General features: G+C 43.1%; 1 protein-coding gene across 3 annotated transcripts in view; it reads left to right on the top strand.

Annotated features, from left to right (window-relative positions):
- Positions 1–13,658, top strand: part of LOC101824250 (tubulin-specific chaperone cofactor E-like protein) — a 140,686-nt gene that overhangs the window by 49,033 nt on the left and 77,995 nt on the right. For 2 of the 3 annotated variants that reach the window (XM_005069405.4, XM_040729918.1), the window contains one exon: positions 5,908–6,503. The exons of the other annotated variant lie outside the window; for it this stretch is intronic. In XM_005069405.4, the coding sequence (XP_005069462.1) occupies positions 5,908–6,226 (319 nt within the window). In that variant the 3' untranslated portion in view covers positions 6,227–6,503. Of the gene's footprint in view, positions 1–5,907; positions 6,504–13,658 lie in introns of those variants that run through there. 3 annotated transcript variants of the gene reach the window in all.

Raw genomic sequence — 13,658 nt, 5'->3', positions numbered from 1 at the left:
CACATGAAATCTGGTTGAAAATTTCAACTTGCAGTAAAAAGTTCATCTTCCTACTTACATGCTTAGCAGTCCTGAAGTACTCAGTTCCCAGGCAACCACTGGTAGAGATTTCTGACAAATCCACTGCAGTTCTGTGCTAAATGTCTGTGGCCACAAAGCAAAGCGTTGATTCAGAGCTGGGGTACATCTTCAGTATCAACCCTAGTGAGATCCTTGCCATGTGAAAAGCAGGCTATGCCGTTGTTCATTGCCTTTTACATTTCTGCTTTTCCGGTTTATCTTGGTGGATCTTATTAAACCGTTATCTTGTATCTGGATACATTTTACATTTTAAGAAATGTGGGATGTGTGTATATAAGAGTGTATGTGGTGTGTGTACATGTACAGGCCAGAGGATACTGGATATCCTACACTGTCACTTTCTGCCATATTCCTTTTCAGTTAGACTCCAACTTAGCCTGGAGCTGGTGGTCAGCTAGCCCCAACAATTCCCGGGCCCCACCCTCCACAGTGCTGACGTTTGGCCAGCATTTTACATGGGTACTGCTGTCTGAATTCAGGCTGTCAGGCTTACCTAGCAAGCACTTCTAGTCACTGAGGCATTTTTTTTCAGCCCTACATTATTCTTTTTTAAAAGCAGATTTATTGCAATATAACTGACATGGAGTGCATTTTCACCCTTTTTAGTTTATGGTTCTGAATTTTGACAGAACCTCCAACACAAGCAGAATCTAAACTTCCCATCATCTAAAAACTATTTCCTCTTCAACCTTTCCCCCCTGACCTCTACCCTCTGTCAGCTGTAGATTGTTTTCTATGCCCTGTTTTGGTTTCTCTAGAATAGTAAACCACTAGGATCTGTACAGTCTGTAGCCCCTTTTAATTGAAACATTCATTAGAGGTAACTGTAGGTTCACATGCAATTGCAGAAACAATATGTGACAAACAATAGCACCCCGTTCCTTGTAGTGGCAGTGTCTTGCAGTGGGAGCCAATTGGACAGAGACAAATCAAGTGTCAGGACCATTCAAGCATATGTGGCAGAATGAGAAATGAGGCACCCTCCTGAAACTCCAGGATATGGAGGCTGAGAGGGGAGGTTCTGATGTTCAAGACCACACGGCCTACATGGTGAGACACTTCCAAAAATGGGAGAAAATAGAGGAACTGTTGAAGAAAAATTGAAAGGGAACAAGTAGGAGTGAGGATTGGGTTTCTAGACTAGTGCTCGTTCTCACAGCAAGCCACCGAGGTGGTTGGAACTAAGAGGGATGATGGCCTAGAACAGAGCTTGAGTTCTCACTTCTCCCTTTGCTCTGCAGCTTGAGGTTAGTGAATAGGCTCTAACGACATGTCAGTAAAGTATGTGATAGATGGTCTGTGAGGTTCCTTCTGCCTCCAACACGTGATGCTCATGTGTTTGAGTAACAATATCATTGGCCTTAAAGCTGTTGGTAGAGTGTAAAATCTGTTAAGGAACATTAAGATTTCTTCTTCTCTGCTGTGCTGTGGATGGTACGGTCTCAAGAGACGGCATATTGGAGCAGAGACCATACGGGGTGTTCAGAGGACACTTGTGGTGTGGTTTCAGTGAGAGAAGGAATAGTGGAGTGGAGACCAAACAAGGTGCTCAGACAATACTTGGGATATAGTTTTGAGTTCCCAGAATGCCCCAGGATCATAATACTTGAGATATAGTTTTGAGTTCCCAGAATGCCCCAGGATCAAAGTAAACGTAACAAATCCTCTTTTCTCATTTCATCAGGGATTATAATTAACCAAATGGGCCACTGGGAATTTTTCATATTTCACATGTTACATTTTTAAGGAGAGTTCTGTACAGGGAACTTCTGAACACAAGTGCATAGGATTTTCTCACTTACTAAGCAAGGCTTATAAATACTAAATACATGTTAATAGCCAGATGAAGATACTGGTTCATAGGATGTAAGTTGAGAAGTTGGTTTTGAAGAATACTTAGGCACCAGGAACTTTTTTGTTATCTAAGACCACAGCTTAGGGAAGACATTGAGGGTATGCTGTACAAAGCTCAGGTGCCCCAGTACAGACGGGTCTCAGCTTGGGTGCACTTTGAGTAACAGGTGAAATGCCCAGACTGAAAGACTAGGAAGCCATCTGTTCTCAAATATACCAGGAGACTGTCTGTCCTGGAGCCACCCTAAATTCATGGGAAGTCATAAACTACTTAAAAAGGAGTTTCATGCAGTGACTGATACCCATGGAAAATCTTTAGAAGAACTAAAGAGTAGACCAGCCACCTCCCTAGGCTTGCCTCTAGCCTAATACCACAAAAGAGTCCCAAGGGCACAGTTAGCTCTACTGTCGTAACCCTGGTGGAGGTGGGGTGCCTATCTCAAACACTGGCCTTGGTGCTTCTCAGGCCATCTTAGTTTGGCCTCCAGACCAGCAGGGTGCTGCCAGACTGACTCCAGGAAAGAACCCTGCTTGAACTTTAGTCTGATGATTAAGAAGTTGCTACCCAGACTGTCCCCATGCTGTGTCTGCTAGATCCATTCAGGGCTGACTGATACTGGTGGAAGCTAAATCTCATCTGCAAGGAAATGTGGGAAATGTAGTTTTCAGCTTTTTAAACTCTGCAGTATAGGAAGGCCAACCAGGAAGAGATTCAACAAATATAGACATGTATTAAAAAAATGTGTTCCTTACAACCATTAATAAGTGTCTCTAATATATAAGGTATACGGGCAAGTGAGCGATAGATTAATGTGACATTTAGGAGAAAAGGGAATTATAAATTGTGGAGGAAAGAGATATGACAGGAAGAAACCAGATTGTGCAGTTTTTCACTAGAATAATTGGATAGTTTTCAGTACTGTTTACTAAGACATGAAACATTGGAAGAAAGCTAATTGGGGGTAGTAGTGAGTTATTTCTGTGCATGTTGAACTTGAGAAACATATAGGACAGTGCAGTGTCCCGGCAGCATAGGCATCATTTGATTTCTAAACACACTCATTTGCAGCAGTGAGGCTGGTTGCTGTGTGTGGTTATAGCTTAGATTATAGGTAATGTTTATGGTTGAGATCGGTTCATTTGTCTACAGTGTCAAGTGAGTTGAGAAATACTAAAGTTATTGTTGTTAAATTTAGTTTTGTATTTAAGCAAGGTCAGGGTTTATTATTAATTCTCTAATACTATTGTTGATCCCCTCCCTGGAAAGACTTATGGGGACTCTATTCCCTCTGTCCTTTCTTGTTTTAGAATGTCTCCTAGCTAAAATTATTGCTTAACAGAATTAGGCTAGGGAAAGTGGCCTCGGCTGTTCTTTCTCAGTCTTCGTGTCTGATTGGTAATGGGGGCATCCACCCTCGCCCCTCTCACCCCTGCAGTGGTTCACTGTCTCCTTCAGCTCTCCTATCCTGTTCTTGCACCATTTACTACTTCCTAGACGCAGTGGTTATGATGTCCTTTCTTCTCTCCTCTCGGTGTGCTTGCTCTCAGACTGCATTCTGTCTCTGCTTTCCAACTTACTTCTCATTCCTTCCCTCCATTCCTTTTCCTGTGGTATATGCTTCCATTTCTGTGGCCTATGTAGTTTTTGTATGACAGTGGACACTTGTCGGGTTGTTGGAACATGGCATGTGTTAGGTCTCCTTGACCCCTTTGTCATTGCCTCTTTTGTCCCTTCTAGGCAGAGAATGAGGGTGTTGCTTTTGTTTCTACTTTTCTGTAGTCTGGAGGGCAAACATTTCTTTAAATTGGAACAGTTCATTTGACCACACAGGTTTCACTGTCGTTTTTTGATCTTCTGTTGTATGATCACAATTGTCTCTGCTTGTATGAAAGCATGTGGCCTGAAGGCATGGAAAAGATTTCATTGTGGAGCCACCTGCAATCTCAAGTCCTGGTGGTTGGGGTCATTTGATGTGTGTGTGTGTGTACGCGCGTGCGTGTGTGTGTGCGTGTGCGTGCGTGTGTGCGTGCGTGTGTGCGTGCGTGTGCACGTATGTGTGCCTGCATGTGCGTGCATGTGTGTGCGCGCATGTGCGTGCGTGTGTGCGTGCGCGTGTGTGTGTGCATGTGTTCTACTGTGTTGTGATTGGCTTACTGTTGGCTACGAACCTGCCAGTGGACAGACATGCAGGCTTCTGATCCCTGGAGCTATTCTCCATCCTGTTTCCTCCATACCCTGACTTACTCCTTGTCTCTGGCTCTGTCTTTCACTGAAGAGGATTTCTCTCTTCACCGCAGTGGTTTCCACAGTCTGAGGATCTGCTTTGATCTGCCGTCCCCCACACAACTGAGCTCTGGGTTCCATTTGAAAGGTTTTGGCCATGAGGTTATGCCCCCATTCTTGTGTTGCTGCTGATGGTGTGTGGTTTGGGTTTTTGTTTTCTTGTTTATTTTAATCTGGGCTCAAGCACTGGGAGACAGTTCTACAGGCTTCCATGTCACACCAGCACCTTCTCTAAGTCTTTCCTGTGGAGACGTCAGTTGTAGGTTCTAAGGTGTGTGTGCTTTACTGTTGTAAGCTCCAAAGCAGTAGGGATATGATGTTGATTATATATATATATATATATATATGTGTATATATATATATATATATATATATATACTTAAAATGTTCAGGGCGTTTACTCACCAGTTGTTTTATTTATGACTGTCCTTCAGGTAGGACAGGACTTAGCATCCTACATTTGCTAATGAGGAAGCAGATCCAGATCTGCAAAGTCATCATGTTAATCACAAGGCAGGCTTGAAAGTCAGGGCCTGTGCTATTTTTACTACACCATTTCTCCCTCCACAGTAATGTCTTCCTGTGTCATTAGTGTTCTACTAACCTTATTATGACACTGATTGTACTGAGTAGAAGGCAGAAGTAGAGTGGGAGAGCTGGAGCATAACGCTAAGTGACTGTCAAGTTCTGGTCCTTAATTAACCTCAGAGTGTCTTAGTTACAGAAAAACTAATGGTGACTCTTTCCCCCTCTCTGCTATGTAGGAGACTGCCCAACTTCCTTCATCAAATCAGGCTTAATAACCCCAAGGCTGACAGCGGATACAAGGATTTCCATGTAGTAACTTAATATTGGGGACCCTGTTCTCACCTCTGTAACTCACTTTCCTCTTAGTGTGATTTGCTTTATTATTTCTGCCCTGATGACAGGACATCTTTATTTATGGTCTTCTTTTTCCAAGAACAAGTCCTTGATCCTTTCATAACTCTTGTGTTTAGCTGGGGCCAGGCTGGAACATTCAAACAAGACTTCATTGAAAGAGTTGGAAAATAGCTGAAATACATGGTATTGTTGTTCTATAAATTATGGCTTCTTGGTACTTTGAGAAACTGCTCCTCTCCCTTCCCCTGCATTACCAAGAAACCTGCTTAGTTAGGCGTTTTCCTTTCTCATTAGTAACACCCAAAAAAACACTGTGGGGAGGGATTGGACTCTTCCCTGTTGCCTTTGTAGCAACCACTTCTCTAGATTGTTTTCTTAAACTTTTTTCCATCCCCAGTTGCTTGAGACAGGGTTTCGTGTAGCCCAGGCTGACCTTGACCTTGTGATTGTAGCTGAGGATGACCTTGAGCTTCTAGTCCTCCTGCCTCTGCCTCCCCAGTGCTGGGTTACAGGTGTGCAATGAAAGACATCCTCAGGCCCTGTGAACCCGTTTGTAAGTAACAGAGGTATGGGGGCCATCTTCAAGAGACATGCTTCTCTCCACAAGCATGTGGTTTTACTGTGGCCTCAGCAGGCAGCTACATCAAGACACAGAGGCCACAACAGTCACTCAAGTAGCTAGATCTGTAGGTAGGAAGAAAGGAACAGTCGTAGGACAAGGTGAGAAAAGATGCTGAGAGCAACAGTGCACTTTGCTTGTGTGTTGTGAGTGTTTAAGGTGACACTTTTTCTTTTAATACATCTAGGTATCATGAACTCATCACAAAGTACGGGAAATTGGAGCCTTTGGCAGAAGTGGACCTAAGACCCCAGAGCAGTGCAAAGGTAGAAGTCCACTTTAATGACCAAGTAGAAGAAATGAGCATCCGTCTGGACCAAACAGTAGCAGAACTGAAGAAACAACTAAAAACTCTGGTGCAGTTGCCCACGAGCAGCATGCTTCTCTACTACTTTGACCACGAGGCCCCCTTCGGCCCAGAGGAGATGAAGTACAGCTCCCGAGCTCTGCACTCCTTTGGCATTAGGGATGGAGATAAAATTTTTGTGGAATCAAAAACAAAATAACCTCTACCAGCCTTGTAAAAAACTCACATATGACTTCCTGCAGGGTGTTTGTTTCCAGCGTGATTTTCTTTAGGAGGAACGACATTTCTGTTTCGTTTGGTTTTTGTTTAACTTTTGGAGGGGTTTTGTATATTTTCTTCCCCTAGAATGGGTAGGGGATTGTTTTGGTATTTTCTACCACAGATTTCTTTAACTCAGTCAGCAGACCTTGCTGCATGTCCAGTCTCTCTCTCTCTCTCTCTCTCTCTCTCTCTCTCTCTCTCTCTCTCTCTCTCTCTCTCTCTCTCTCTCTCTCTCTCTCTCTCTCCTCTCTCCTCTCTCCTCTCTCCTCTCTCCTCTCTCCTCTCTCCTCTCTCCTCTCTCCTCTCTCCTCTCTCCTCTCTCCTCTCTCCTCTCTCCTCTCTCCTCTCTCTCTCTCATGAAAGATGACAGAGAAATCACCGACTCCTAACTGTGTTGCAGGAGTTTGCCAGCCTCTGGGCTCTTTCTTGCCAGGCTGGAAGACAGTGGTCCTCAGAGGGGTGGTGCCCAGTGCTCAGATCCAGAGATGGGGTTCTTCCCAGGAGGGCCAGCCCCTTCCCTCTCTAGCTCCAGCTCTTTCCCCAATGTCCTCCTCCTTTCCTCTCTGGGGTCTGTTTTTGACTCCGACTTGCACACATTCACCTGGTAGTCTTATTCTGTTGGTAATTTACTTGGTTTTTTTTCCCCTCAAATTTGACCTCCCTCACATTCCCTGTTTTAAATGCTTTTGGGTATTTTAAGCGTTTTTTCAGCCTGATTCTGATCTCAGGAACTCCATTAGGCTTTTAAAGAGATGTAGATGGAGAGTTAAACCCAAGGAAACTTGCTGTGATCCTGGAAGCATGGGTGGAGCACTTTAAACTCTCTGCTGCAGCTGCCTGGCCGGAAAGCCTTTGTGCACTTGATCAGCCATCACCCCCCCGTTCAGTCTTTTCTCTCTGCTTAATGATTGTATTTCCTGACACCTCTGTCACATAAGCTACTGGGGATAAAGGAAGAGCCTGGACAGGTTTGGAGATGCAACCCATAGCAGACTCAGCTGAGGGACTGGCCGGGGTATGTGAAGGAGGCGGCGGCCTAGGAGAGAGCAAGCTTGCTGGCTGTCCTGCCTCGTTCTTGCAACGCCATTAAAAGTGAGAGACTTTAGTCAAAGGGAACTATGGTTCCCACCTTTTTCCTGGGATTTAGTGATATCATAACTGAGCAGCTGCTTTTGTTTTGTGTTTTACTTTGTGTCCCCTGTAGAATGATTTTTGCCTAATCCATGAGTGAAATTCCAGTGTTACAACTCCCCGGGTTTCTTTGGCAGAAGTGTATCTAAGGGACTTTCCTCTGTTTCACACCAGTTTACCTTCTCTTAGACCTTTTTCCTTGCCTTCCATTCTTTGTTTATTCGACGTAAGTCCTTTCTATAGTACAGAGATTTTCTTTTTTGATTCACTGGCTACTACTGGTGGGAGGCATCAGAGGTTTTCAAAGAATGCAACTGTTGCCTGGTTGGTTTTTTTGTTTGTTTGTTTGTTGTTTTGTTTTTTTGGGTATTTTCTTTTGTTTGGGGTTTTTTTTTTACTCTTGCGACTTCTTCATGGATGGGGAGTTGTGTTTTTTTAAAGTTTCCTCCGCCATGTGGCAGGTGTCTGTTCTCTTGATGCACTTCAGGTTCAGTATCTAAAGCTGGTTGACTCAGGCCTACAGACAGACGGATGCGGGCCTGCATTCACCGCAGCGCTAAAGGTGAAAACCAAAGGGTTTATAGAAAGACGAACGAGGCCAGTTCTCCTGCTGCAGACTTTATCTCCGAATCCTAAGAAGGAGCAGCAGGGATCAGGCTAGTATAGACAAGGACAGTTATTTTGCAGTCGCCTTTTCTTGACAGATTTTTGGAAATAAGAAAACAGAAGTGTGGCAACAGTGTCACGAAGATGAAGACTGGGTGCTTTGTGTGTGTGCGCGAGTGCGTGCGGAGGAGTTTGCGAGAGACACTGTAATGGAGACTTTGCTTTTGTCAGCTTGGGAAACAAATGCACTCTTATTTTTGAACTTTGGAGCCACTACTGTCCCACAGAAAGGCAAGCGTGAGCACTTACACTTTGGTCATAAGTGGAATGGTCACAATAAGATATTTTATATATGACAAAGTTTTACGAGATGCTTTTTTACTCTTTGAGACCCATTTCTTCTGTTATTACAGAATACAGTGTTTATCTACTGCAGGCCCAATCCTTTATTACAGTTGCATGTAAGGGGAACCTCTCATCCAATTTAACTGGTGTAGGTATTTCTAGGGCATTGCAATTGGTGGTTTGAATGATTGCCGATTCATTTCCAATTAAGAAAATCTCAAATACAGTCCTTGGGCTTTTAGAGTTGCAGAAGTAAATGAGGAAAACTGAGCATGCGTATTTAGAGTTTTATTTCGGTGGCCGTGTAAAGAAGCTGCGTTTAAAATAAAATTGGTGCTGTGTAGACATTTATAACCAAACTTATTTTTATAACAGCTGCAGAAGGCAGAGAGAAGAGACCGTGGACCTTTGAGTCTACACGTTATGCATCAGGCTTGTCTGTAGCTTGTCTGTATTTTAATATTGACTTCATCAGATTGAGTGGGAGCATATTGTTGACAGTTAAGAGACAAAATGCTATCCTCACCGGTATTACAGAGCTGTGCCTTCAGGCACAGCAGAGAGAACATGCCTTTCTAAAGTAAAGTAGAACTTCTTTTCGGTTGTGGAAAAGGAAAAGAATAGCACAAGAAAGCCAAAGCCAAGCTAAGTGTCCTACCTGTGGGTAGAGCTGCTAAAGCTGTGGTCCAAATCCATTTGTGAGTTCCGTGGTTGAGCTCGCCTAGATTTCTTTACAAGAAGCAAAGGCCCACAGTTGCCTATTTCTGCAGCCCGTTGCCATAAATGCATAAGAAAGCAGCAGAGATGAGCACTCCTTGTTCTTAAAGGCCTTTTTGGTGACAATGGAGTGGAAGGGCTGAGAGCTGTGCTGTGTCACCCACAAATTGCTGCTTGGCTAACGGGAAGAGCAAATGCAATAGCAACTGGGATTTTTAGCCATGTCACCCGACCAGCCGTGCTGGGAGCAGAGGACACTTTGTTATACAGTTTTGGTCACCATGGGAGCGGTGCCACCAATAGCTTTTCCTAACACACATGAGTGTGGCTCTCTACACTGCAGCTTAGGCCCAAGAGCAGGTAGAACATGACTCCAGAATGCTCGATAGTTCTTCCACACTGTCACTTCTGCTTATGAATTTGACTTTTCCCTTCATTTCATGTAAGACTGAAATGCAAGCAAACCGCTTTCAAGATGCCCAGAAGCTTTGTGTTCCTAAACGTTGTTGTGAACTCTACTGTTTTTCATAGGTGCTTCCTTAAAATGTATGTTTATTGTAGTGACAGAGGGACTGGACTCTCAGGCCCTTTACAATTGTCTCCTGCAGTTAATGGAAATATAAATATATATATATATTTTATTTTAGAATATAATTTAAACATGAAGGTCTATTCTTTGCACTTTTTATTAATATATATAGAGAGATAATCTTTAAAAAATTAAAAATCCAAGTCCATTTACTCCTTGCGTTCTGAGTGTTTCTTCTAGACTGTTGGGACAAAGATGTCTGGTTGTTTTTTATACAGCTACAGATGGATATTGGTTCTGGAGTGCCTTCTTGGAAGGATTGGCCTAATAGAAGCCTGACCATCTTGCCAAATGTAATGGGTATTTTTCTGAGGTTGAAAAATCTCAATTAAAATTTTTGTTTAAAAAAAAGAGCTTTTACTTTTTTGTTAGCAAAAGTTTAGGTTTCCAACACTTTCTACACTTTTTTTAATCCTTTGGGGACAAAGCTTTCTAACTGTTCAGCACCCTCTTTATTGAATAAGATTGAAAATTACATTCTGATGAAGTACAAATTTGCCAGTTTTTATTCAAGGTCCATTTTTCTTGAAAACATTTTCTGCAAGTTTGGGCATTTTATCCTTATTTGTTTATTAGTAATTTCTCGGTAACCTGTTAGGATTAACATTCTTGTAAAAATTAGGGACCAAGGCGTATGCTTCTGTACTTAGAAGACAGTGCCCATGGTGCTCTCGGGGCTTCAGAAGCGTCGGTATCTTCCATTTATAAACTTAAGGTGAGGTCTGCTTCTTGTTCAGATTTCAGAGAATCAATACCCTCAACTTTTAGTTTAAAAGTCTCTTTGGTTACTGTCTTAGTTATTGGTTTTATTGCTGCAAAAAGACACCATGACCACAGCAGCTCTTATAAAGGAAAGCATTTAATTGGAGTGACTCACTAACAGTTTCAGAGGTCCAGTGTGCATGGCAGTGTGCAGTCAGACATGGTGCTGGAGCTGAGACATCTTGCAGGTAACAGGAAGTTAACTGAGAAACTAGGTGGTACCCTGAGCATAGGAAACCTCAAAGCCTGCCCCCAGAGTGACACACTTTCTCCAGCAATGTGCCTAATAGTGCCACTCCATATAAGATTATGGCAGTCAATTACATTCATACTACCACAGTTACCATTTCTTTTTAGCTGCTCCAAGTACTTAGAAGGTGGATACACATCTAGGCATGCAACTTGATCTGAAGCTGCTCTTGCCTCCTCCAGACTAGTGTCACAGATTGGCCCCTGAGGTCACATGTCCCTTTCCAGTGCCTCTGGAAAGGAAACTCCCATTGGTCTTCCTGTTGGCTTTTGAAACAGGCACTATTGTGCCAGATTTTTCTCTAATGAGGGAAATGGATGCTTAGATAGGTTATTTAACTTGCCCAAAGCAACTCATTTGGCAAATGACACTTGGCTCCAGCAAATTGACAGCAGTGAGTGGTACCTGGTTTTGAAACCCTTGCCCTCCAGCCCACACCTTCACTGTTAATCCTCGTGTTGCTCCAGAACAGAATCACTGGTATAGCTGACAGTGCTCAGTCCATCTTCATAGACCCCTGTATCAGGTCTAGAATTGTCAAGTTGTGGTTGATAGCTATCTACTGAGATCCCTGTTCCTCTGAAATGCCGCATCGGGTGTTTGTGACTGATGCTGTTGATAGAACGCAATGAACCTGTAATATGGTGTAAGGAGATTGGTAATTTGGTTTTTTACCTCAGGCTATTCTTGGTTTCAGTATGGAGCCCAAGGCGAGAGAGAAGCTCAGTTCCAACTGAGATTAATGTCAAGGACACCCCAAGGTTCCAAGTGAGCTGCAATGGGCATTTCTCAGAGAAGGGGATAATATGCTTATCACTGATGGAGTCCTTTGGTGATTGCCACTATTGTTCCTCCCTAGCATTCAAGAGGAAGCTGTGTGAAGCATATAAATGCTGCCTGCAAAACAGAGGAGACAGGTTATCTATTGTGGCCTGTAGGGTCTAGGACTGCCAAGACATTTCCAATGCAGTTTGAATGTGTGGAGTCCTTCATTGTTGCCTCATCCTTGAGTGCTTTTTAGTCACTTCAAGCAATACAATTATTGTGTTAAGGAAGAACAGCCACAGGAGAGTCAAGCATGAAGGAATTAAAGAGAAAAATGCCATGGGCACATTTGAGGACAGGTGTCTGTTTTACTCAGGAGTTTCAGCAGGGGTGATGTAAACTATCTCGGTTGTGTTAAAAATGCCATTTGTTGTAAGTTTCATATTTTACATTACAAAGAGACAATATTAAGATGTTAAATTTAACTTCCAAACAGGTAACCTCCATAAGATTCAAAACTCCAGCAATGTAAGGAAGGTAGAGATTGGAAGGCCACATAGTAATATCTCTACTGCATCTTTTGTTCATCTCTTGTGTCCTCCCAGAGTTTACACAAATCCAAATATATATTCTAGTTGCTTGGTCTTGCACAGCAAGGGGTGCACATTATGTACAGTCACTAACTTTGCTTTCTTTGTCCATAAAGAATATCTTAGAGATATCTCTGTAATAGGACATAGGAAATCACCTTAGCCTCTTTATTCATGGTAATTATTCATTGTATGCACTGATGTATCTGATGGGTACCTTATTCCTTGATATTTGAGTTTCTCTTCTCTTTCTTTTGGCTCTCTCTGCCAGAAGCAACACAGATTCTTTTGTATATTTGAAATGGTCTATCAACTGCAACATTCCCACATGTGAGGCTGATGGATCAGAAGGTGAAAGAATTTGTAATGTTGATAGATACTATCAAATTATTCTCCAGTGGGATAACACAAAATTCACATATAAAGGGCCAGGCAAGGTTATTTTCACCTTTAATCCCAACACTTGAGAGGCAGAGGTAGATAGGTCTCTGACAGTTCAAAACCAGCCTGGTCTACATAGTGAGTTCTAGGCTAACCAGAACTACACAGTGAGACTCTGTCTCAACAAAACAAAAGCAAAATAACATAAAGCTGCCGTGGTTTTTTTATTTGGCACAGCCCTGCAGAAGGCTTCACTGTGGTTGAACTTGATACCATGGGTTCTTGGCAAAGAGTCAACCTTCCCAGCCAGGTTTTGCAGACCCAGGCATTTGGATTCAACACATGGCTAATGTCACGTAGTACCAGTTAGGCACAGGGGAAGAAGGATTCGTTCTAGTTTAGAATTTTCAGATACTTCATTCCAATCAGCTCTGTTGGTTCTGGGCTCAAGGTGAGATACAACATCACTGTGCCAGGTGAAAGTGACTGAGAAGAAGCAGGAAAGGGCGGGGTCAAGGTAGATTCATGGGAGGCATATCATCCACATCACATGTCTTCAACCACGCCCACCCGCAACACTTGCCATAGGCTCAACTGTCTATCAGATTCTGAGTCTGTCAACCATGGGTTAGATCTAGTTGTTTCCGGAAACACTCCCAGGGACATGCCCAAAGCTGTGCTTTGCTGAAGTTGAAGTTTCTCCACCACATCAAGTAGACATGTAATCATCACAGTGGACTGCACACATCACCTACCATAAGAACCATTGTTTTCTGAAGCCTGACCTTGGAGGTTTCATCTCTGCCACATAAGTGTTACTCATGATTGACAATGTGTGAGCACTTCTTCAGCCGCGTGCCCCTGGAAGGCGGATCACTTGCCCTGAAATCCTGTGCTTATTTTCTGTAATATGCTTCAGTCGACGCTGACTCTTGCCTGCCATTAAAGTGTCCTGTAGAGGGTCCATGCCGTTCCTTGGGGGGAATGGAGAATACATTGAGCCAGTGTCTCTCCCATCTCAACGAGCTAGCAAGGGTATTAGTACAAAGCCAGTTCTGAGGTTTTAGTTATGTAAGTCTACATAGAACTTACTGTTTTAACTGCTTAGCTGCAGCTGGGACAGTAGCCCTGTGGTAAAGGATTTGCCTAGCCCGACACCACAAACTCATAATGAACGCTTTGATTAAACACATTTAAGTTGGTTTCAGAAAATGACTAAAATCTCAGATATGAA

The sequence above is a fragment of the Mesocricetus auratus genome, unplaced genomic scaffold (assembly GCF_017639785.1).
Source record: "Mesocricetus auratus isolate SY011 unplaced genomic scaffold, BCM_Maur_2.0 Super-Scaffold_100022, whole genome shotgun sequence".
In the NCBI taxonomy this organism is placed as follows: Eukaryota; Metazoa; Chordata; class Mammalia; order Rodentia; family Cricetidae; genus Mesocricetus; species Mesocricetus auratus.
This window is presented reverse-complemented; position numbering and strand designations above follow the sequence as displayed.